Raw genomic sequence first — 25,606 nt, forward strand, 5'->3', positions numbered from 1 at the left:
TCCATCTAATTAGAGAAGTTGTGTATTTGCACTTTTTCCCCATTGGAATAAAATGTTATTAACTGTTCGAAGACAGACACGCCCTCTGTTGCTAAAGGGATGTATTGCAAGGTTTACGCACTTCAGAGAAGTTCCTAAGTGCCAGGCTAGCACCTCTGTCATGATTGAAGGCCCTTTTCTAGTACACTCACAGAGAGAGGCCTAGTGGTAACGTTTTGTCAACGCCAGTTTCGCTACACACACATACAGAAAAGCAGACTTTTGTAGTAATTGTATTGTACGACAGCGACCTAAAAAATGTACCAGACCTTCCACTGTTTCTATGAACCAACTCAAAGTACGTATCTGTAAGCAGCATTTGTTGTTGTGTTTTTATTTGTAGGCACATCGTTGAATCTGCTGATAAGGAAACGTAAGCTGGATAGCGAGGATGAGCTTAGCCTAGCGGAGCTACTTCCGTGTTGGTGAGAGTCGGTGTAGTGTGAGGGCAGAAAAGGGGCCAGAAGTTTGACTCGGAAAGATTTTTCCTTCTTTTTTGCGTGTTTTTTTTCACGGCTCGTATTTTTTTTGACTACCACTCGAGCACAGACTCTTGTTCAGCATGAAGAGACGGTGAAAACTCCGGGGGACGAGCTGAAGGAGAAGGAGGATGGTTCTTCATGCGGTGGTTCACTAAAAGTCAGCTAGTCAGATGCTAAGCTAATTCCAGGTTGCCGGCTAACACATGCTGGAATGCTCCTCATCGGATCACGGAGATTCCGTCTCGGCTTTCGGGCCATTTAAAGAACAAATTCTTCCCACAGATTGTTCGTACTGATGCAGTGGATCGGTTTGTGTGCAGGAGAGACGAAACCCGCGGCTCCAGGAGACCGCTTCAGCTAGCTCCGTCGGCTAGCTTTACAGCTAGCGACCAGCTCTATTTGTTTCAAATGTTTTGCTTTGTTTTTGCCGGGGACCGGTCCGCTGGAGACGAGCCTTTAAGAACGGGGATATACACATTCATCCATGCCTAATCCGGAGATTTCGCACGACGCCCGGGGCCGGAGCCCTTCGGCACAAAGGAACCGCCGACACGAGAGGCGGAGGAAAGCTCCAGGGAGCACCGGCGCTAGCGAGAACGCCGCCCGACGCGAGAGGCACCGGGACGTGGAGCGGCGCGCGTCGGCGTCGCGACGCAAGAGGCGCAACAAGCACGGCAGGGAGCGGGAAGCGCGGCGCTCGCCCGCCAAGCTGGACGGGAACGTCCACGGGCTGGCGGTGGAGTACGACGACGTGAGTTCGCAGTCGGAGCGTTTCTCGGCCAGCCCCTCGCCTAGAGCGGAGCAGTGGTCCGAGCTGGCCGAGTTGCGAGACAGCGACGTGACGCCGGTAAGAAAAACGCGCCGTGAGCCCGACTCCTCGGGGGGCCGACAGGACAGGGACCCGAAACTCAAGGAGAAAAAAACGGAGCGTGAGAAGGACGCACTGTCCAGGTCGCGGGATCAGACCAGGAACCACGACAGCAACGGCAAAAAGTCGTCTGCGGACAACAAACGCGAGGCCAAGCGGCACAAGAGCCGAACCAAGTCGGAAAAAGAGACCCCGTCCGCGTACCGAGACACGCCGCAGGCCTACCGGGACGAGCGCGACGAGCTCCGGTCCTACCGCAGAAGCCCTGGCTGTAATAAAACCGAGAGTCCGTACTCGTCGTACCAGTACGGATACCAGTCTCCGAGCTACAACCAGTTTTCGAACTACGGGAGTAAGAAACAGTCACCGAGCTCGACCTACTACGGGCGGGATGCGGACTCGTACGGCGGCTACAGCGCGACCAAGTCGCCTTCGGCCAAACGGAAGCGCTCGCCGGGGAGCCCGTACGCGTGGCGTCGCACCCCGAGTCCATACGAAGCGTGGGAGCACACTTCCAGCCCGTACAGCCGAAAACGCTCCCGGAGCCCGTACAAGAAATCAGTCAGCCCCAGTCCAGAGCAGAGGTAACCCTACACACACACACACACACACACACACACACACACAAGTTTCACTGCATGGCTTCAGGGCTTCACCTTATCTCTGTAGTCCTGGGAGGTGGTAGCTCAGTGGTTATGGCATTGGACTTTTAATCTGAAGGTTGTGAGTTCGAATCCCAGCCCCACCAAGTTGCCACTCCTGGGCCCAGAGTAAGGTCACTGCTCAGTTGTATGAATGAGAGAAATGTAAGTGGCTCTGGATAAAGGGCATCTCCCAAATGTAAAATATTCCAGCCTGTTCTTACAAACTTCCTACTACATGGCCCCATTTTTACATATGAGACCACACATTGCTACACAAACACCTTTAAAAGAAAAGATCAGCCAAGTTCATTAGTTCAGGTTTCTTCATGAGTCATGTGTTCATACGGTAAATATTGTGTAAAGTTTGCCAACAGGATGAAAAGTAACTTTGCTTTATACTGTAACCCAAAAACCCCTTCATATTGTTGGTTAAAACACACCTGAAGCATGAATATTAGTGTTTCTGAGATTTAAGTGTGAGGCTGCCATGAGGGGCCTTAAGGGTGATTTTACATTCATCTGTCTGTTTATATCTAATCAGTAACTAAACCTGCATGTCGTCCTCTGGTTATGTGTCCGAAAGGCTTTATGGGGCTTGTAAAGGATTTTGGTTACATGTTTTATACTTCTTTTTTTCATGTAATCAACAATGTTTGCTCTTGAACATTCGACCTTGGCTTTAGTATTCAGAGGTCATGCGATTATTGAACTTTAACCTATTAAAGCCACAGCCTTGTTTTGTCAGTGTAATTACATGCATCACTCGTCACCGCATGATTCAGTTATAATCGATGAAAACAGCCCTGATTGATGTGAACAGTTTTCATACTTCTGTGGTAGGTAATACTTTAAATGGTAGATTTTTTGTGCATGTTGAAGTTTTCTGATATATTAGAAATTACTATTTTTTTCCCCCGCATATTTTCCACAATGATATCTGATTGCTATCAAGTGGAAAATCTACTTTGCAGATTTTTCACCATCAGCTTTTCACCATCAACCTTTTGTTCCTTCACTAATGATTTAGTTGATCTCTAAACGCCGGGGTTCTCCCATGTCCTGCTTATTGAAGATGTGAGGTAAATATGATCTTAAAACTCTTCTGCTTTCTGCTCCAGGCGTCCGGCGAAATCGCGATCACGCAGCCCATACACGTCATCACGGCGTTCACGTTCTCGTAGTCGTCACCGTCATTCACGTTCTCACTCGCGACCCTCCAGCCTTTCACCCAGCACCCTTACGTTCAAAAGCAGCCTGGCTGCTGAGCTCAGCAAGCAGAAGAGGGCGAAGGCTGCTGAGGCTGCACGTGCCAAGAGCTCCAGCAATGCATCAACACCAACCAAGGGCTCATCATCCTCTTCCACCGCACCCCAGCCAAGCCCCATCACCAATCACACAGTGAAGAAAACACGGCCCCCGTCTCCCCCTCCGCCGGCAATTGAAAAAGGCCCCAAAAGCCCTGCATCAAATCAGCCACAGTCCCCTGTCGACAAGACCACCAAAAGCAGCTCAGAGGTGCCTCCGTCTGTCAGGGTGAAGGAGGAGAAGAGGAAAGGACAAGCTGCTCAAGGGAAGGAGAAGGAAAAAACAAATGCCCCAGTGTCCTCACTGTCATCTTTGCCTCTGCCCAACCTTTTAGACCACATAGATGGAACTGATAGGTCTGTATCATTTTTGCTTTTCTTATTTTGTCATTGTGTTTGTACTGTTATCAGTGAACTTGACCCCTTTTTTGATCTGTTATATAGCTTGAAGAACTCTACACTCTCAGGGAAGAAGAAACCAGAAAAGAAAACACGCCACCTCCTGGCTGATCTCCCGCTCCCTCCTGAACTCCTCGGCAGTACGCTCGGTTCACCTCATAGCCCACCAGAGGAGAAAAAGACCGCCACGTTAAGAAGGAGACCAAAGTAAGATATCGCAACCACCCGTGCGGTGCCATTTTAATGTTTCAGGTGCAACACTGGTGTCATGTCCTTCATATGCTACTGTAGAGTTTGGATTTTTGTGGATATTTGTAGACAAAGTGAGCATTCATAAATCGTAATACAGAATATTTTGATAATTATTATAATATCTAACTCCAATAGTGACCAAGTCATAAAAGTGCTATCAGCATTATAAAGCTGGATTTTTAAGAAATCAGTGGTCTTATGATGTTGATCAATAATTTAGGTAATATATAGACAGTAATCTGAAAAAAGATTTTATCGATACCACATTGCAGAAAAAGTACATATGGTTTCCTCGGTTGAATCACTTATTTTTATTTTTTATTTTTTTATTTTTTCCCCCTCTCACGAGTTGTTGCTTATGAGTCATTTTTGGCTACCAAACATTTTCACAACCTCCCAACATACTTGTCATTAACCACAGGAGCCCTCCCAAAGTGGCAGAATATATTTAACACAACCGTAATGACTTTTAAACAGAAAATGAGCACTATTCAGGGTTTTTATGTTTTATATACGTGTGTGTGTTATTTTTATATATATATATACAGTACAGACCAAAAGTTTGGACACACCTTCTCATTCAAAGAGTTTTCTTTATTTTCATGACTATGAAAATTGTAGAGTCACACTGATGGCATCAAAACTATGAATCAACACATGTGGAATTATATATGGAATTATTTACATAACAAAAAAGTGTGAAACAACTGAAAAATTTCATATTCTAGGTTCTTCAAAGTAGCCACCTTTTGCTTTGATTACTGCTTTGCACACTCTTGGCATTCTCTTGATGAGCTTCAAGAGGTAGTCACCTGAAATGGTCTTCCAACAGTCTTGAAGGAGTTCCCCGAGAGATGCTTGGCACTTGTTGGCCCTTTTGCCTTCACTCTGCGGTCCAGCTCACCCCTAAACCATCTCGATTGGGTTCAGGTCCGGTGACTGTGGAGGCCAGGTCATCTGGCGCAGCACCCCATCACTCTCCTTCTTGGTCAAATAGCCCTTGATGCCTTCAGTGTGACTCTACAATTTTCATAGTCATGAAAATAAAGAAAACTCTTTGAATGAGAAGGTGTGTCCAAACTTTTGGTATGTACTGTGTATATATAAATTAATAAAACAAGCACATACCGTATATTTATATGCATACACATGTACACTATATTGGCAAAAGTGTGTGTACACCTGGTCCTAAATATGGTATGTGATTTTTGAGCATCACATTCCACATTTAGTCCCAATTTGCTCTTATAATTCCCTCCATTATTCTGGGAAGATGCTTCACTAGATTTTGGTGTGTGCTTGTGGAGATTTGTGTTCACACAGGGGTGTTAATAAAGGCAGGTACTGATGTACTGTGAGGAGACCTGGGGTGCAGTCAGTGTTCCAATTCATCCCAAAGTTGTTCAGTAGGGATGAGATCAGAGCTCTATTAGCAGGCCACTCAAGATCTTCCTTTCCAAATAATGGAGCTCACTTCGTGCACAGGAGCATTGCCACGCTGGAACAGGTTTGGGTTTTCAAATTCAAGTGAACTAAAAGGTTTATGATACTGCATTCTATACAACTGTGTGCCTCCAGCTTAGTGGTAACAGTTTGGAGAAGAACCACATATGCCAGGAAAGGTCATGTGTCCCAGTGCACCCCTTACATTTCAGCAACCATTTCTGTAAATTTTCTCAATGGACAATAATATAGAAATGAAACTTCTATATATCTTGGAGTAGTCAATGTCGAAAACTGTTATTTTCTGAGAAACTGTGTGTGTGTGTGTGTGTGTGAGAGAAAGGGGTGTAACGGCACACAATTCACGGTTCAGTAAAATTTCGATACACTTATGGGGAAGAAATGCAAAACATAAAAATTGCATGTCGTTCTTTTTTTTTTATTTTAATTTTTTATTAATGCAGTTTATTAACATTTGTGATCAATATTTAAAAAGTAAAAATATTGAACTATTTAAAATAAAATGCCTGCTTGGTTAAATATATAAAATAATATTTTATAATACACTACCCATCTGATATAAACACAAACAATAATATTTCGTTGGACCGCGTTTAACTTTAAATACGCATTTGCTGTGGAATCGTTTCAACAATCTGGACTCATCAGACCACATGACTTTCTTCCATTGCTCTAAAGTTCAATCTTTATGCTCTCTATCAAATTGAAACCCTTTTCCCTGATTAGCCTCACTGTTTTCTTAAGGCTCAACACAGCGGTTTAGTCCCAGTCCCTTGAGTTCCTTTCGCATTGTGTGTGTGGAAATGCTCTTACTTTCACTATTAAACATAGCCGTGAGTTCTACTGTTTTTTTCTTTGTTACAGTCTGATTTCACCAAACGTTTAAGTGACACATAAACACATTTCTTCCTCAAAGATGATTTTTTCTCCACTATCCTTCCAGTTTTTAATAATGCATCGAACAGTTCTTAACAAAATTGTAGTAGTTTCAGCAAATCTCCTTAGATGTTTTCTTTGCTTGATGCATGGCAAAAATTCTTGACCCTTCTGAAACAGATGAACATCTTTTCCATGACCATTAGGATGCGTCTTCCTACATAATTGTTTAAAAAATTGAGAAGCTACTCCCTGCATCAGTTAGGGTTAAATAACTTGTTGCCAGCTGAAACGTAATCATTCATGCAGTAATCATCCTCTGCAGTGGTTGTGTAGATTAGTAGTTAAGAGAAACTCCTCGTTTAATCAAACCCATTATTCTCACTCGTATTTTTTATTAAATCTTGCACCATGTAGTGGTGTGGTTTTCTGGTCACCCGGGAGAAGTAGCTTGAACTTTTCCACGCACTAAATCTGTATATTAATCGCCAGCTTTAAAGACGTGCTCCACTACCTGCTCTACACGGCCACTGTGGAGGGACTATTTGAACGCACTGTAAAAAAAAAATATATATATAAATCAATTTCAAATTACTTTAAAAACAGTAACCACACTGTTTGGTGTTTTCTTTTTGTTTTAGTATGAAATGATCCCAAACTTTAAAAACTTTGTTGTTTTCTTTAGTCTGAATCTTCTCCTTCCTCATCGCTGTTTTCTCCACTGTTCCTCCATTTTTTTACATTCTGCAGCGTCTTCTGTGGTACCTGTCCAATGCGCTTCAGAGTTTAGTGGGCGGTGTGTCGGTAATAATGGTCCGTGGGAAACACAGTGCTCTGTGTTTAGTTAAATGGACTAAATGAAGCATGGAGGCAAATCATTTGCCTCGATGAACTTTTGTAATCGGATTACTCGAGGAGGGCCGTCAATCGATTAAAATATTTAATCACTCGAAATTTTTATCTGTTCTATATGTACCTTACATTAATACTTTTTTTCCAAGTTTTTAATACTCTAATCAGCATGGACAAATGTTGATGCTTTATGCAAACGCATGCTTATTATTATTATTAAAGCCAAACCCAACATAGAGCATGAACGCATTATTTTTGTAAATGTTTTAAAGTCATTACGGTGTTATAATTTACGTAAATCATCAGGACACCAAACAGAACCATTGCTATGTTTCCACACGGACCGTTTTAATTGCCAGATGTGTGCTTTATGGCGTATTTTGGCGCATCAGTAAAACCAATATTAATTAATTTATTTTTAATAAATAAATATGGCACATTTGGTGGACAAGTTAGTTGTATTGCACATCCAGACAAATTCAAATCTAATTCCCAATTAAATGTCTTTCGTGTGTAGAATATGTGGCCCACGCTTCGGTGAGATTAAGGAGACGGAGATCGATTGGGGAAAGCGATGTGTGGACAAGTTTGAAATCATTGGGATCACTGGAGAAGGTACCTATGGACAAGTGTACAAAGCCAAGGATAAAGATACAGGTAGGTTTCTCACTAAACTGTATTTCTCCCATTGATTTAAATGTTTAAATAGAACAGACTGCTGTAGCATCGTCTAGTAGAGTACACTAGTGCTTTTTGTTCACATTAACCGGAACTATAATCATTGTGTTGACTGGTTTTTGAAATCCTTATTAAGTTTTCCTTAATTTTATCCTCTTGTTTATAAATAAGCTGAGATGGTGGCTCTGAAAAAAGTGCGATTAGACAACGAGAAAGAGGGCTTTCCCATCACGGCTATCAGGGAGATCAAGATCCTGCGGCAGCTCAACCACAAAAGCATCATCAATATGAAGGAGATTGTCACAGATAAAGAAGATGCTCTGGACTTCAAGAACGATAAAGGTATGTATTGTGTACACGTGGTAATGATTAAAAATATATCCATAGTTTGATATGATCTCATTCTTAAGTAATCTAACTCAACAATAGACTTTGTCATATAGTCTCATCTACAGAGGGGGAAGTAGACTATTGGCTCTTATGGCCTGAACTCTGGTTTTCAATAGAATTTTCTAACTTTTATAGTCAAGCTCTCTACATAACTCTCTCTATCTCTCTCTATCTCTCTCTCTCTCTCTCTCTCTCTCTCTCTCTCTCTGTGTGTGAATGGTCCATAGCTGTGAGTAATTCTAGTTTAACTGCTCTGCTTGGACACTAGATCCATCTTTTGCATTAGCGACAGGTTTATATTAATGCCCTTGTCATGTTCTTGTTTCTCTAGTAAGAGCTTATACACGGATTTGTGCAGCCGACGCTTCACCTAAATAAAGATTAATGAAACACAATGAGACAGAAAAAATGGTAGTCAGTTATTGGTACTCATTTCTGTTGTTATTGAAGTGTGTGTGTGTGTTTGTGTGAATCCTGTCTGATAGGGGCATTTTACTTGGTGTTTGAGTATATGGACCATGACTTGATGGGGCTTTTGGAGTCTGGCCTAGTCCATTTTAACGAGAGCCACATCAAATCCTTCATGCGGCAGTTGCTGGAAGGTCTGGATTACTGCCACAAGAAGAACTTTCTGCACCGAGACATCAAGTGCTCCAACATTCTGCTCAATAACAAGTCAGTGTGCTTCTAAAAGTCTGATACAACACAACATAGACAGTTTGTTCCTGGCGTCCTAAACGCGTTATTGTTTATAGTGTGAAAATCAGTGGTGATTGTGTATCACCAAACGGCAGCGTCCCAATCAACACACTTCAATTTGTTTTCTCTCTGCTTTAGGGGCCAGATAAAGCTGGCGGATTTTGGATTGGCTCGACTCTACAACTCCGAGGAAAGGTCAGTGTTCTCATATTCAGAATAACAAATAAAGATAAAACTAAGACACTTTCTGGAGCCTCACAACATGCGTTTTTGTTTAGTCGGCCCTACACCAATAAGGTGATCACTCTGTGGTACCGTCCACCTGAGCTTCTGCTTGGGGAAGAGCGATACACACCAGCCATTGATGTGTGGAGCTGCGGGTAAGAGATGAACCCTGTCACGGAGAACTTTATAGCGTACTCACCGTGATCATTTCCAGGGTTTATATCTTCTGTTTTTATTCTGTTCCAGGTGCATTCTGGGTGAACTCTTCACCAAGAAACCTATTTTTCAAGCCAACCAAGAACTGGCACAGTTAGAGCTAATTAGGTGACTTGACCTTCAGAGTAATAACCCTGTTATGATGCGTGTGTGTGTCTCATAGTTTGGTTTGGTGTAGCATGATGTTATGGACTTACACCATCTCGCTTCTTCTTCAGCCGTATCTGTGGCAGTCCTTGTCCCGCTGCGTGGCCCGACGTCATCAAACTGCCGTACTTCAACACCATGAAACCAAAGAAACAGTACAGACGCAGGCTCCGTGAAGAGTTTGCTTTGTGAGTAGCAGCACATGGGGGTTTAATACAGAGAATAGACTTGATTACTTTTTTTTATGGAGAGATGCAGTAAACATTTAACACACAAATGCAGTGTAAAGTCTTTAGTCACAAGTCTGTTGACTTTAGGGTGTGGTCGATGCTGTGGCAGGAATAAAATGACAGGGTAGAGCTGTTGCAGAAAAACAATCAACAAACATCCCTGTTAAAACAGGATACTTCCTGTATTTATATTATCCAAGCAAAAGACAAAAAAGGTTCTGTATCTGAAAACTTAATAGCAGTTTTGCTTCTGTAGTTGAATTCATATGATCAGTTATTCTACTGCAAAGTTAATCATGCAATTGCTGAGTGGCTTTATTTTGAGGTTGGGTTAGTGGTGCTCTATCCAGAACATGTCACGCACCGATCTTTCACAGAACTAGCCCATTCTGCATGTTTTTTAAATACAGCAGTTTATTTAAATGTCAAGTTAAAATGCCAGAGTGCTCTTGCTAGTGTCAAAGCAGTGACTAAGCTAACCAATCAGAATCAAGATGTCAACAGCACCATGTTATCAGAGGCTTTAGCAGACCCTGGATCAGCCCTCTTATGTGAATGTTCAGCCATCTTTTAATACGTTCCATTGAAATGATCTGCCTATTTTAAGTTTAATTATCTCTCTTGCTTAATATTACACGGAGACTTTGTGTATTTCTGGTAAAATCAGTAAGCACATTAAGTGTCTTTTATGGACAAGTAGAAACTTGTGATTTCGGCAGATTACTGGTCGACCAATATGGGTTTTTTCTCCGGCCAATGCCAATATTTAGAAATCAGGGGAGCCGATATACGATAGCGATTTGTTTTTTCGTCCCCCTTCATCTCTTAAATCTTACCGTTAATTAATAATGTGATACTGAACATTGCTTGAATTAAGCATTTATTTAACAACACAAGCCTTTCCAGCTACTGCACTTGTTACCAGGTTTTGGTACCTGTGTGTACCTGTAGCCTAAACCAGTGGTCCCCAACCCCCGGGCCATGGACAGGCACCGGTCCGTGGGTCAATTGGTACCGGGCCGCACAGAAAGAATACATAACTTACATTATTTACGTTTTATTTATTATCTGATTCTGAACAATTTTATTTTGTATATTTACCGGATTCTCTACGCCACATCTGTCTATGACTCACTCTTGATGCATGATTCCTCGGTCACATGTCGTACCTCCATCCGCTACCTTCTTAAAGGGGCTGCTCCGGCCGCTAACACGCAATACATTACCGCTAAATACAAACCCCCAAGCGAGCAAAATTAACAAACAACAATTTCACGTTTATTATTATATCAATAACAATAATGAGTACGCGAGGGGAAAAAATACACGCTCGTCGTTCTTGCTCTTGTTTTTTCAACTTAGCAGACAATTGAAAAAGGCTGAATGAATCTGTTAAATAATGATCGCAGGAGGAATTAAAGCTGCTTGCTTTATATATTTAAGGTTCTATCTCTTACGGTTTTTCGGTTTGGATGCCGAATAGAGACTACTGCCACCTGCTGGTTTGTGAGAGTTATGTTTTCTCACGCAAGCACAGAACATACACGCGCGGTTTGGTGTGTTGGATGCACCTGCCCAATAATCGGCCTAATTTGCAGCACAATCGACCGATGCCGATTAATGTGAAAATGCAAAAAAAAAAAAAAAATCACCCTGATTAATCAGGCGGCCGATCAATCGGTCAACCTTTAGAGATTAGAAGGTTCTGAACCACTGAGCTTGTGATTAGACTGCTATTTCATCTACTTGTGCTATAGCTGCTGCAAACATGATCTCCACATTGTTTAGTGACATAATGAATGAAACATTGAATTTGTTCACTTTCAGGTTTTTTTTTTTTTTTTATAATAAATTCAAAATCCCCGGAAGTTTCAGTAAATTAAATAACAGTATAGAAGCATGCTGTCACAGAGGATCATATGGAAGAACATGTGTAGTGTTTCTTTCTCAGTGATTGCATTACAGTGTGGCATACAGCGCCCAAGAATGATCTAATTGCACGTAGACTTACTTATTTGGTCCACAGAAAGTTGTTCTTTTGGTGTTTTGCTTCAATGGAAGTGAATTGTTTTTCATCTTGTTGCTTTGCTGTGTTTAGTATTCCTCTAACAGCCCTGGACCTGTTTGATCACATGCTGGCTCTGGATCCTAGTAAGCGTTGTACCGCAGAACAGGCGCTCCTCAGCGACTTCCTCAGAGATGTGGACCCAACTAAGATGCCTCCACCAGAGTATGAGTGCTATCTCATTAGTTTAAAAAAAATCCTGTATAATTACTTATTTTTTTTGCCATTGTATTTAAACTGTTAGCCCAGAATGGGATCATGCCTTTGAAAAGGTTTTCAGTCAAGTTAATTTGAAAGAAGTTAATAAGAAAAAAATAATCTTAAGCTTTAGTTTTATATTTGTATAACTAAACCTGGATTTTGTGAACATAGTCATATAAGATGGCATGAAAAACATTCATGTGATTCTCATCTGTGCATTATGAAATACATATAAATTGTTTTAACTTTGACCAGATTGTACCTGTGTGTATAGTGGAGAAGGTGGGATACTAAAATAGTCCATCCTTGATTTAAAAACTGCATGTCTGGACTTTTCTCTCTTTGTCCTACTTGTTTCTCATGTGTACACTATATCATTTTCTATGCCTCCAGTCTCCCTCTGTGGCAGGATTGTCACGAGCTGTGGAGCAAAAAACGTCGGCGGCAGAAGCAGATGCCAGAAGAACTCGCTGCTCCAAAAGTTCCACGGAAAGAGCTGGGACTAGACGACAGCCGCAGTAACACGCCTCAGGGTTTCCCTTCTGCTGGAGGACACAAAGGGCCCAGTGCCACTGCGGCTGCCATGCTGGGTAACATAATACCCCCTCTGCTCTGCTTACACAAATGTTTCGGTGTATATCAGTTAAACATCTAGAGGAGTCGTGTTTTTTATGGAATTTGTGTATATATTCGAAATATTTGTGAATTTGTTCTAAGCTCTAAACGTTACCAGAATCGTTTAGCATGTATTGGAGTTGCATGGTATTTGCCTGTTAAGTCCTCTATTGATTAACAAATCGGGTTGTAAATATGAGACAAATCAGATGTCCAAAAGAAGATGGAAATCTGGAAATAATCACTTGCCATATATTTTGCGCCACTGTCCTAAGAAACCTATTCTTATGTTTGCTTCAGACCCCAAAGGCCCTACTTCCCAGCTGACCCAGGAGCAGTTGGCAGTACTTTTAAACTTGCTCCAGTCTAAGAGCACCCCAGCGGGACCTCTGCAGCTCTCCCAGGCCGCGGGCCTCAAGTTAAACTCAGAAGCACTGCAGCACCTAGCGAAGGCTCTTCTCCCAGGGGCAGCTGAGCCAGAGAGACCACCAGAACCTCCTGTTCCTGCCCAGTCGCAGTCCAAAGCCCCCAAACCCCCACTCCCTCTTCCAGCAGTGGGCGGGGCACCTCGAACCCCACCGCTTCCCAAGCCTCCATCACCCCCCACTCCTCAGCAGCAGGGTAAACACGATGGAGACGTCTCTGCCACAGCTACGCAAACAGCCGTTACTATGCTGCTCGCTCAGTTTCTCAAGGTCCAGCAGGGGGCAGAAGTGCTCGGAACAGAGGGGGCGGATACAACCGTTTCGACAGCGGCAGGGACGGCTGCTGCACCGCTCCCCCCCACAGAGATAAAACTGCCACCAGAGCCTAGCCCTGTCTCACCAGGTAAAGCCATCTCTCTTTTGTTGGTCATATATAATAGATATTAAGATTGACTGTTTTTATTTGTGGCAAAAGTAATCCCAAAACTGCAGCCCTTGGTTCTGGTCTGTAGTGGTCAGTATCTATCAAAAGTGGTTAAAGGAAGCAACTGTAGTGAGCCAGCGACAGGGTCATGGGTGGCTGAGGCTCATTTGATGCATGTGGGGGAGCGAAGGCTGGTCTGTGTGGTCCGATCTAACAGACGAGCTCCTGTAGCAGGTGGTCATAATGTTATGCCTGATCTGTGAATACTATACTAAACTATGGAGCTGTTGAATTCTCCAGACCGATTGGTCAGATGGCGTTTTTTTTTTTGTATCTTTTCACAGGGCATTTTCACATACTCTTAGACTGTTAATCAGTATGACTTCTATTGATCAAATACAGACATGCGTATGCTGATATAAAATTAGTATTGTTAAAGGAGACTTATTTAGCATGTCTATGAAAGGAGTCTACTGTCTCTGATTTTGTAACTAAGCTAAATCTGTTCCATGAAAAGGTCTCATCACGAAATACAGGATATAAAAGTGTCCTTATGTGTCATATGATATGTGTCATTGCTTGCAACTGCATGTGCTCCGCATGGATCAATACTAAGCATAAGACGTGATCAGTTTGTTGTCTTAGAAGAAACAGTGACCGAGTGTGGGAATATTTAAGGAAATAAAACCGAAATGACAAGGTCCAAATTCATCAAAAACAGAAGTGCGCACTACGAAAAAGGCCATTATATGATCATGTGATACTGGAATTAAAGTACTGCTTTCCGAAGTTATGTTCAAATAATGACTATGAAATATAAGCTGTTGGTAAAACAATTAACTTTTAACCCTGGTTGTTTGTGTCATGGTGATGAAATCAAGTTTTTTGTTTTTACTCTCGTCTTTCAGCGACTGAGGGGAACGGATCATCCTCCAGAGCTCCTGAGCCTATCTCCATTTTGCCTCCTGATCAGAGGCCACCAGAACCCCCAGAACCTCCTCCGTGTGCAGACCTGGACTATCGGCAAGCCCCTGAAAGCCAGACTCTCCTCTCCTCTTCCTGTTCCACTTCCGCATCTTTAGGAGAAGCGGCACGGCCGCCTGAGCCTGAATATCCTCCTCCTCCTCCACCAAGAAGCCACTTGCCTCCTCCACCCTTTCCCCCAACAGGCTTCGGAGAAAGCTACCTCAGCCACATGATAGGTGGAGGAATACCCCCTCATGCGCATGCCCACGCCACATCCTCTGCCCCAGTGCCCTTCCCTCATGGAGCAGCACCGGGTGGCAGCACGAGTGGAGTTTCTGCAGGAGCCAGTGGCAGCATGGTATTTAGTGGAGACAAGGACCATCGCTTCGAGTATAATCATAGTCCAATACCCATAGAGGGCACCTCCCACCCCTCTAGTATACATCTCTACAACCCTGCTATTGGGCAGAAGGACGGAGGAGCGCCACCTCCTTCAGTTCCGCCACCTCCCCCAGGCCAAGTGTGGGGCTCCCCATCACAGTCTGGGGCTCCACCCCTTCCTCTTGGGTACGTCCCCCATTTGAATACTGCAGCACTACGGGGCAGAGGACTTCCATATTGATCGGCTCCCAGATACGGGAGGCACCACGCAGTGACAGATGTGCACCTCAGAAAAGGACGACTGTAACGAGAGAAGCAGTTGCAATTAATCATGCCAGCACTGAGTGCATCACAGAGGCACACTTAATTTGTAATAATTCTAATTGTGGATGCAGGCAGGCATTTTGTTAGAGTATTGTGGCTTGAGCTACAGCTGAAGGGGTATGAGATGAGAGGGATTCCTTTTTTTTTTTTTTTTCTTTCTCCTCACCCATTTTTTTCTATTAGTTACCCCTCTGTATGATTTGGTAAATCTATCAAACTGCTGTCTTTTAAATAAAATCTGATCTTTTTTGAGTGTACATTTACCAGCCTGGGTAAGTGTTTTTATTATCTGTACCTTAGTGGCGCCTTTCATTGCTTAAGGACAGACTAGTATTACTATGTTTTGCACTACTGAGTAAAGTAGGTGGAAACGACTAAGATGATTTTGATGCTGTGCTGTATCTGCACAAATTGAAATGACCAGTAATGTAGGGTTTTTTTTCTTTTCTTTTTTTTTTTTTTTTTTTTTTCTCCCCTTAAATGAATTAACATTGGTGGGCTCGGTCCGTTATTCACTGGAGGGGCTTTTTAAAAAAGCACTTAGCTCCAGTGAGAGTGGCAGCACTTGGGTGGCATTAGGCTTCTTCGAACTGATTTGTCTACTGAACAACTGAACGAAACAAAGCTGTATTTTTCTCACCAGTTCCACCAGCCGTTATTTACAGCCATTGTAAAAATGGAACAAAGAGACCAGTTTAATCCAATTTCAAAAAAAAGGAGAGGCGTGGCAATGGTTTTCTTTCTTTTTTTTTTTTTTTTTTTTTTGTACTAAATGTTTTTTGTTCTTTTGGCAAATGTTTATTAAAGAAATGCCAACAATGTATGTCCTGTTGTCTGCGTTCTTGTAGCATTTAACTCAGTGCAACTAATACCGAGCGACTTGGCAGTCTGCTGTGTCTCTTCCCCTGTGAGTTGGTACCGCTCTTAAAGAATTCAGTGCAGTTTGGTCCAACAGCTGCTGTAACACCTCAAACTGAACTTGGGATGTAAACTGGGTCACACCACTCAACTGGATGAACATAACGAGAGACATGTTTCCTCTGTTTGCTAACACACCTGCCTCTGCTTCCCACGATTCAGTTATGACTTTTTGTTTCATTCTGATCTTAGAAGGGAAAGTGAGTATAAGTGGTGTGACTGAAAACAACAAAGAGCGTCTGGGCATTTAATGCTTGGTGGTTGCTATCAGATGCCAAAATGGGTGAAGACTAAGATCTACTGAGCGGAGTTAATATGCATCATTAGTATAGCGGAGAAAATGTCACATAGATTGATGTGTCCTTTAAGTGCTTACAGGTAGGTACAGAGAAGTCGAGCCAAGCCATGTTTGAATCTGAGGTGAAATGGTGCAGAGTCGCTTCATAAGTGCTTTTACTTTAAATCTGCCCCTGGTGGCTAGAGGATGACGTAGGAGGGTGAGTTTTAAAAAGATCAAGCAGCTGTATTTTGGTCTTTGGGTAAGCAGAAGTCCAGGAATGTGAGAACTCCTTAATGATCTTTGTGGAAAAAGAATGGAGAGATCCAGCATCCTGATGCTGTACAGAATGAACCTGAGCCATGTTGCAAGATGATTACAGACCAGAGAGTGAGAAATATGTTTTTCATGATTTCTAATCACACTCTTGGTGTCACTCAAATGAGGAAGCATGGGTTTCCTTTTGAGTTTGGTTTTTCTCAAGGTTTCTTTCCTCATACTGTCTGAGGGAGTTTTTTTCTTGCCACAGTCACCCCAGGCTTGCACAATTCTCATATATTGGATTGTTTATTCTATAATTTTTACATTCTTTAAAGCTGCTTTGAGACCATGTTGAACGTGAAAAGTGCTGTAGAAATTAAATTGAATTGAATGATTAACATCATTATTGATCCACCCCAAGGTTGAATGCAGTGTCAGAAGGTATGCTATGAGTGATCCAGGCAAAGCACAAGACCTGCTGATTCAGTTAATGAACTCCCATCCATGATAAAGAATCTGCCAGATCAGGCTGAGATCTGTGCAGGGACTGTCGGAAGAAGAAAAGCTGTTTTGATTAATAGTATAGCAATGATAAGAAAAATCAAGTGATGTCACTAAGAAAACAGGAGGACAACAAAATATGACTAAGACGTTTGACCTGATACCTATGGAGGAAATGCATTGACTCCATGTCACCTGATATGATGGAAACACTGCCATGCTGTGCCATTAAGTTACTATCAAACCTGTTTACATGTCAGAGATTCACCCTAATTAACTCTTCTCTATAGTGACTTAAACTATAACAAGAAAGCACTGAGATATGAGGAGACGAAGTCAAATGAGTTGGTAATATAAGTTCAGTGAAGCTGTGTTTGAGATAACCATCCAAAGTTTCTGTGAAAGATCAACTTGTTTGGCTCAGATGATGTCCAGCATGTGTGATGCCCTGATGCAGAGTACCAAGAAAGTTGCCTGCAGTCAAGCATGGTGGTGGTAGCATCATGGTCTGGGGCTGCATGAGTGCTGCTGGTACTGGGGAGCTGCGGTTCATTGAGGGAAACATGGATTCCACCATGTACTGTGACATTCTGAAGCAGAACTGGATGCCCTTCAGAAATGACCATTTTCCAACATAACGATGACCTCAAACACACCTCTAAGATGACCACTGCCTTGCTGAGGAAGCTGAAGGAGAAGGTGATTTAGTGGCCACGTATGTGTCCAGACCTGAAATCTATTGAGCACCTGTGGGGCTCCTCACGCAGAAGGTAGACACATGGCACTTCACTACCTTCTGCTTGAGGAGCCCCACAGGTGCTCAATAGATTTCAGGTGACACATACCATCCAATCAAAGGACCTGAAAATGCATGTTATTGGATACCCGCTAGATGGCGCCAGTGTCACCAACACATTGTTTCAACATGTACTTTATGCTACAGATGCCCAAACTGTTAATTCTAAAGGGATCCTCTTCCACACCTCCATAATGTCATCACGGAGCTGCTGTATGTTAGACAGTCTAACATCCAGCAGCTCCGTGATGTCATTATGGATCCAATAACATGCATTTTCAGGTCTTTTGATTGGATGGTCAGAGAGCACAAATATATCCTTATATAATAACTTTTTTTTTCATTCCACACTGGCTGATGGTGATTAGTTTGGTCACAGCTTTACCTAGGACATTTGCAAGATAGACTTTTCAAGTAGAGCTGGCCCTGTGAGGAAAAATCAGCTAAAACAGATCAAACAGTTATTAATCTTTTTTAGGAACGATTTCTACTTTTGTGTTTTCTTTCCTGTAGAATTTGGGTTGTATTTTGGCGTTCTTCTTCTTCACCAGCATTACTACACTAATCTATTTATTTCTGTAAAGTCAATTCCCATGTCCAATGCTTAAAGTACTGAACAAATAAAATTGAATTATTAAATTACTAGTATGGCCTAATGGTTTAATCCAATTGTCAAGGAATCTGCACATAACATCTGTATTTAGCTGAAGATTCTATTAAGATAAAAATGTTGCTTATATTAGTGTCAGATTTTAATTGTCTGGCATAAAGTAATGCTTTAGATCAGTAAATGTTCCACATTAAGAGCTTTCAGAAATGAAAGTGTAATAGTTCCTGGTCAGAATGTCTATATATACAGTATTACTGTGCACAGTGTACCAAAGAAAAAGGAACTATCACATACAATTCGTAATTCAATTCTGACACTTGTTTTTTGTCACATAACTTTGTGATATTAGTGTTTCTGCCAAATAATTATAATACCATGTATTCACATAATGTATTTTATTTTTTATTGTGATGGTGCACGGTATAAATGAGGCCCTTCGTCCAGCACAAACAGACATGCACAAAAGTAACAACTAACATTAGTGCTTTTGTCCTTCTGCTGCCCTCTACCGGATCACTTGCCTTACTACACTTTCTCTTTACAGAATATGAAAAACTAAATGTGCAAAAAGCTCCTTTTTTTATTGTTTGTTTGTTTGTTTTTTTTTAAGGATAATTCGACAGTAGAGTTTCTTCCATCTCATGTCAGAGTAACGATAATCCACAATAATAAATAAGCACAATGTTTTTAAGAGTCGGATTTTAATAAATACATTCAAAACAGCATGGCAATAGTGAAAATGTTAAAAAGGCACTTAAAAACAAAGGATTTGCTCGGGATTGCAGGGTGACATTATACTGCATTATACATCAAAAGTCTCCGTTTTTCAATTATATGTCTCGGTAATAGCGAGAAAGACGATTCCAATTGCTTCATTTTAAAAGCAAACACTTTGAAACATTATCCACAAATAGCTTGTGTGGTTGTTTTAACCACAACCGTGTACCATAGACGTTTTCACTAACCTAGTAGTTTCTTCTTTAAAAAGAATTGCATCAGTGGTTTAAAAACATTTAAAGCAGAGATATGTATTCATATAACACTTCTGCTGAGAGAACATTTCGCTGTATTAAAGAAAAACATTTGCATATGCATGAATCTGTTTGCATATGCATAAATCTGTTTGCATATGCATAAGGTTTAAACTTGCATGTTGACGTAAATCAGCTAGATGTGTGTTGTCGATGTGTCAATCATACACTCATTATTCAGTCTGACATGCCCACAATGTTTTTAAACAAGGTGGCAAAATAGGAGTTTTCCTATAATATCTTACAATTATAATACCAATGGCAATTTAGGATTCATTTCCTGAATCTGCAACTGGCATTTGCTTATGGTGTACTAGATTTTTCTTTCGTAATCACATTTATTGTTTGTTTTTCGGAGGCTTGAAGGACAGACATCAGTAGGAATACTGATTTCAGAACTACATACAAACATCTCTCAGTGAAGTAAATGATCAGACACAGGTTGAAGTCAGATATGCATAAAGTTGCAAAATTGCTCGATATATAATATCATTTGCGGTAGACGGTTAGAATGAGGAAGAGAATCCGACCGAAATGCCCCTAAAGCGTCTGTGAGCATGGCATGGATTTGCTGCAGAGGTCACAAATATTTCAAAACACTAAAAAGCAAAAAAACAAAAGAACATAAAAGCACATAACATGCCTCCGAATACATGCTGAGCAAGCGTCTCTGTTATTGGCACAAAAAGAAAAGACTCCTGATTGTCATGTCAGACGTTACACAGTCTCGGTGAAACGCTGCAGCAGAATTCTCTAACAGAAATAAAGACTGATGTGGATAATTGTTGTTATAAATGGTTCACTTTGTACCTTATGTAATGCTTATGAAGGGTTAAAAGCTGTCATTATATCACGGAGGTTTCAGGAGTTTGCCACACAAAATGTGTGAAACAAAAAATGGAGAGAATACAAACAGTATCTCTGAACAAATACTTTAGATGCTGATAAAGTCTTTACAAACTGTACAGGTTTGGGAAAAACAAACAAACAGAGCAGGCGCTAAATGCTGTGTGCTAAAGCAGTGCTACAATATAAATGCACATTTCTACAACAAAGGAAAAGAGATTTAAATGGGAGAAATATGAAAAGAGAAATAGAGAATACTGCTCGGAGCACACAGGAGGGACGGGCATTATTTCCCTTCATATTTCGGATTGATGACGGTCGTGACGGCGCTCTTGTAGATCGGATTTTCACCCTGCGAAAAGCAGAAAACAGGATTTAGATGATTCAGTGATCTAAAGTTTCGTCCTGATAAAAATCATTTGGTAAGGTTTATGCAAAAGTACAAGCTTCGGTCAGATGATTAGTTCATCAACACACACTGAATAATGATGAGCTAACAGACATGTTAGTGGGTTGTGTAGATGTGATAAAAAAAAATAGGTGCAATATATTTAATAACATTTTTATGATACACAATATGTATCACAATATTTAACTCTGAAAGAAATCAGAATAAAAAAAAAAAGCAGGAATGCAAACGACTGCTGAGGTCTGCAAAAAAAAAAGCAAGAAGAAAACTGAAACTTCGGGCCCAAAATAAAAAGATAAAAAAAGGGAAGATTTGGTTTCGTTACACATTAAACAAACGTAAAAAAAAAAAAATATTGTAGGTTCTTATAGAGTATTGTGAGGAAAAAAAAAGTAAATAATGTAGATTATTCTAATAAAAGTAAACAATAAAAACTACGGTAATGTTAAACAACGTTCTATATTTTAACAACAAAAAACGAAGCAAAATGTAACTTGTTTGAAATATTATCAGTGTGTATCGATATCATCCAACACTAATAAAGAATCGCAGTGTTTCTGCCTTATGAGGAGTTTACAAAACTTATTATTAAATTAGTCATTGTAAATAATTCCAGTTAAAAATGAATCCAGGTTTAGATCACAAGCAAGAGAGCAACAGAATAAATCTCAATTTCACACACACAAACAAGACCAAGACCAAAAACAAACACCATGCAGATGCGAGTGGGAAGTGATACAAACTTAAAGAGCTGCACTTTTATGTCCATAGTTTGGGTTCTGGAACTTATTAACAGGACTCTTGTAAATTGGATTATCTTGCTAAGAAAGGAAAAAAAGGCACAGGAAGAATTTGAAGGCATCATCCATCACTCTGTATACAGACTACAGCAAACCTGCGTCTGACTGATGAGCAACAGGAAAGCGATCAACCGCAAATACCTCCTGTTTCACAAACTCCTCTTCAGATTAAGCAAACAAATAATTTCTTTCCAAAGAACAGGCTCTGTTTATATGAAAATACCCCTCCACCTACTCCCACTGCACAAGCAGCTCTATACTGGGCTTTTTCACCCAGTACACTCACTCAAAGTATATAGTCAGCACTTAATATTCGTCCGATCGATAGAAGGAAGGATAGATGAAGTGTAAAAACAAAAGCACACTTTCACAAATAACCATAAATACAGTGAAACAGCATTTACTTTGAATGAAGGGGAAAAAAAGAAAACTAAAGATATTGTGTAAGAACTATTATTACAACGGACTACTTCTATTATTCTGACTGTTACTGTATTAATTACAGTGGTACCCCAGAACTCAGGACGCACCCCCGCAGCCCTTATCGTACCTTAGTAAATTTATCTAGACATTACACCAGTAAGTTGCAGACTCAACAAAAAACGTGAGGTAATAAACATAAATGCTTAATTTATCATTTAAAATGAATAATACTATAATGTGTTTTAAAAAGATTGATGAAATTTGTTAGTGAAAACATGTTATTCCCAACGTTCCTGAACATTCAGTCCCGCTGCGAATTCCCGGGAATTTTAATATAATCCGCAACTTGCTGGTAGTTAAGTTCCAAATGTGAACCCGCAAATTTTCCGAGCCGCGAATTACCGAGGACTGTACGACAATTCCTACTATTAGCCATGCAAAGGGTGGTGAAAACCACCCAATACATCATAGGCATCTAAATACCTACCATTGTGCACCTTCACTACAGTAGATATATACACAGGTTGCACAATTTTATCAGACTCATCTCATCACAATCACAAACTGTTTACCCTCCTTCCATCCAAAAGGTGAGGCAGGAACATCTGCACCAGAACCAGCAGGTTCAAGGCCAGCTTTTCTTTCAAATAAATATCACCTTACTAAACTCCACACCACTGGAACACTGATATCAGACTAATGCTTTACTGCATTTTACTGCCAGTAATCATCATGCAGTTCTCTGACTCTCTGTATTATCTTCGTAAAACTGTATATAATTACAAATTATTTACAGCACATCCTAGATTTGCTCATATTTATGTTCACCATATCTCTCTCTCTCTCTCTCTCTCTTTATCTATCCATCCATCTATGTATAGTAGTCACTGTGCAGTTTGTATAGCAGTTCAGATTTACTGTCCTAAAAACAACTCAACGTACAGCCATTATTGTCAAAAAGCTGCCATCAAAAGTAAGTACACCCTAAGTGATAAGAGTGAAAAGACTTTATGCAAACTCACATGTCCTATTTATCATGTTTATGTTTTTGTCTGCTTAACAGGACCATACATATTTGTGTATCTTGTATAAGAGCAGGTACTTTGAGTACAATTCTCTCATACTGACCACTGGATGGTCAACACCTCATAGCAAAGACTCTCTAAGGATTAAATAATTAGATTTGTTGCTCTCCACAAAGGAAAGGCTATAAGAAGTTCAGTAACACCCTGAAACGGAGTTACAGTACAGAAGGGTCAGTCAGAGGTTTTCCGAGACGGGTTCCACTCAGAACAGGACTCACAAGCGTCCTCCAAAGAAGTTGAGTCCTCGTGCTGTGTATCAGGTGCAGAAGCTGCTTCAAAAAGACAGACGCATGAGTGCTGCAGCATTTCTTTAGAGGTTGCAGAATCTGAAGGTTCGCTTTCCAGTGCTCAGCTCATACGCACACTTCAACATGGCCATCGCACACGATTTGCATGGCTGTCGTCCCAGAAGGAAGCCTCTTCTGAAGTTGGCTCACAACAAAACCAGCAAACAGTTTACAACATGTCCAAGGCCATGAATTCCTGGAACCATGTCCTGTGGTCTGATGAGACGAAGATAAACTTGTTTGGCTCAGATGGTGTCCAGCATGTGTGGAGAGAGTCCAGTAATGGGCATTCCATTACAGTGCAGAGTAACGGAGAGTGTGTTAGAGAAGTGAAGAAAAGAGTGCAGGCAGGGTGGAGTGGGTGGAGGAGAGTGATAGCAGGAGTGATTTGTGATAGAAGAGTATCTGTGAGAGTAAAAGGAAAAGTTTATAGGACTGTGGTGAGACCTGAGATGTTGTATGGATTAGAGACAGTGGCATTGAGTAAAAGACAGGAGGTGGAGCTGGAGGTAGCAGAGCTAAAGATGTTGAGGTTTTCGTTGGGAGTGACGAGGATGGACAGGATTAGAAATTAGTTTATAAGGGGGACAGCGCATGTAGGACGTTTTGGAGACAAGGGGAGGGAGGTGAGATTGAGATGGTTTGGACATGTGCAGAGGAGGGACATTGGGTATATTGGTAAAAGAATGCTGAGGATGGAGCCACCAGGAAGGAGGAAAAGAGGAAAACCAATGAGAAAGTTTATGAATGTGGTGAGGGAAGACATGCAGGTAGTTGGTGTGAAAGAGGCAGATGTAGAGGACAGGGGGGTATGGAGACGGATGATCCGCCGTGGCGACCCCTAATAGGAGCAGCCGAAAGAAAAAAAAGATATATATTCTTACTGCACATGTTTAAAAGCTTCTGCACATTTTTACTGCCCATAGCCTTTATATTTATTTGTTATATATATATTTATATATTTATTTGCACAATGCCACTATTCACACTTCTGGTACATGCTAAACTGCATTTTGTTGCTGTGTACCTGAACTATGCAACGACAATAAAGTTTTATGAATCAATCTATTACTATTAACCACAACGGCATGAACACAGGATCAGCTACAGGATCTGCTACTAGCAATAAAAATGATGAAAGCAAAGGATAAAAGTGTTGGGGCACAAATTTATCAAAATATCTATTTAATAATCTACTAAGTTCTATAAAAATGCTTTGGCACAATGTTCAGTTTTATAGCTATAGTACTGCAATCGCAGAAAGCTTGATTACTTTGAACAAACCATGTTAAAAGATCCACATGCCTTTTTCTTCCCTATTAACTCACTCTCTGATTATCTCTGATGTTATCACTGTTAGCCAATACTCCAATTCCTGAAAATTCCCTCCAGACACATGAGTCAGACCAGACAGTCACAGTCTAGCCAAAGATGTAGAAATCCTTTCTAAATGTGATATCCAACAGTGAATACCACACACTGGTCAATATATAGATAAATCCTTCAACAGTATTCTTCAACATAAGGACTTATTTATTGCCTAACTGGCCTGCTATCTCGACAAAACCCTCAAATGTATTTTTTGAATTTGAATCTAAAGCGTCTACAGAGCTAGGAGCCCTATGGCATACCTAACGTTATCTGAAATTACACCCAGAATTTTTTAAAGCAATATAACAATTGAAATAATGGTTCCCTGGTGGTCTAGTGGTTAGGATGTGGCGCTCTGGAAAAAAAAAGGAATGAAAAGTGGTGCTTAAAATCATGATGGAAACCAGAGCACTCAATATAACTGTCCCAACCTTTATTACAAGCCACACACAGCATTTGAAGGCATTTTAATCACAGGCCATGGCAGAAAAAATGGCTGAACTGAAACTGACACCATGACCTTTGTGTTGCCATAATAAGAGCTTCATGCCCATTTACTGCCCTGCCCATGTCACTCAGACACCCTGCTACATTAGGAAGGAGCTTTGACGAATCATACTGCCTACATTTATGATTAATACTTAATTTTTGAAAGCTTTTTCATATTTTAAATGCTGAAAACACATTTATTTATTTCCGACCTGCAGAGGGCAGCACAGAGTAACCAAGGCTTGCAAGACTATTCCAAACAGGCCACACCTTGAAGTACCAAAGCCTCTAAATCCAACATGTCTGTTATACAGCTGCTAGAAGAATTAACCCAAA

At 41.0% G+C, this 25,606-nt stretch overlaps 2 protein-coding genes across 3 annotated transcripts in view; one reads left to right on the forward strand and one right to left on the reverse strand.

Moving 5' to 3' along the window:
• Positions 1-100: 100 nt before the first annotated feature.
• cdk13 (cyclin-dependent kinase 13) lies at positions 101-15,423 on the forward strand. Its single transcript, XM_046846477.1, has 14 exons — positions 101-1,973; positions 3,152-3,694; positions 3,782-3,943; positions 7,698-7,837; positions 8,030-8,200; positions 8,734-8,923; positions 9,086-9,142; positions 9,226-9,327; positions 9,419-9,496; positions 9,607-9,723; positions 11,864-11,995; positions 12,425-12,621; positions 12,947-13,474; positions 14,404-15,423. Exons 1-14 carry the CDS (start codon positions 1,006-1,008, stop codon positions 15,081-15,083), a joined length of 4,065 nt encoding a protein of 1,354 aa, XP_046702433.1. The 5' UTR covers positions 101-1,005; the 3' UTR covers positions 15,084-15,423.
• A 3,788-nt stretch (positions 15,424-19,211) lies between these two features.
• The window catches only part of itgb1a (integrin, beta 1a), a 35,493-nt gene continuing 29,098 nt past the window's right edge, over positions 19,212-25,606 (reverse strand). Inside the window, exons 16-17 of one of the 2 annotated variants that reach the window (XM_046847294.1) lie at positions 21,559-21,636; positions 19,212-20,758 (exon numbers count right to left, since the gene is read on the reverse strand). In XM_046847294.1, coding sequence (XP_046703250.1) covers positions 21,559-21,636 — 78 coding nt within the window. In that variant the 3' untranslated portion in view covers positions 19,212-20,758. The remainder of the gene's footprint in view (positions 20,759-21,558; positions 21,637-25,606) is intronic. The other variant, XM_046847295.1, reaches the window with a different exon arrangement.

Source organism: Silurus meridionalis, chromosome 4, assembly GCF_014805685.1.
Source record: "Silurus meridionalis isolate SWU-2019-XX chromosome 4, ASM1480568v1, whole genome shotgun sequence".
Taxonomy (NCBI): Eukaryota; Metazoa; Chordata; class Actinopteri; order Siluriformes; family Siluridae; genus Silurus; species Silurus meridionalis.

Excerpts from the sequence above, each read along its gene's own strand:
- cdk13 (XM_046846477.1), top strand. The coding sequence starts at position 1,006 with ATGCCTAATCCGGAGATTTCGCACGACGCCCGGGGCCGGAGCCCTTCG. Across the intron at positions 3,695-3,781 it reads CACATAGATGGAACTGATAG|CTTGAAGAACTCTACACTCT; the intron begins GTCTGTATCATT and ends TCTGTTATATAG. Across the intron at positions 3,944-7,697 it reads ACGTTAAGAAGGAGACCAAA|AATATGTGGCCCACGCTTCG; the intron begins GTAAGATATCGC and ends TTTCGTGTGTAG.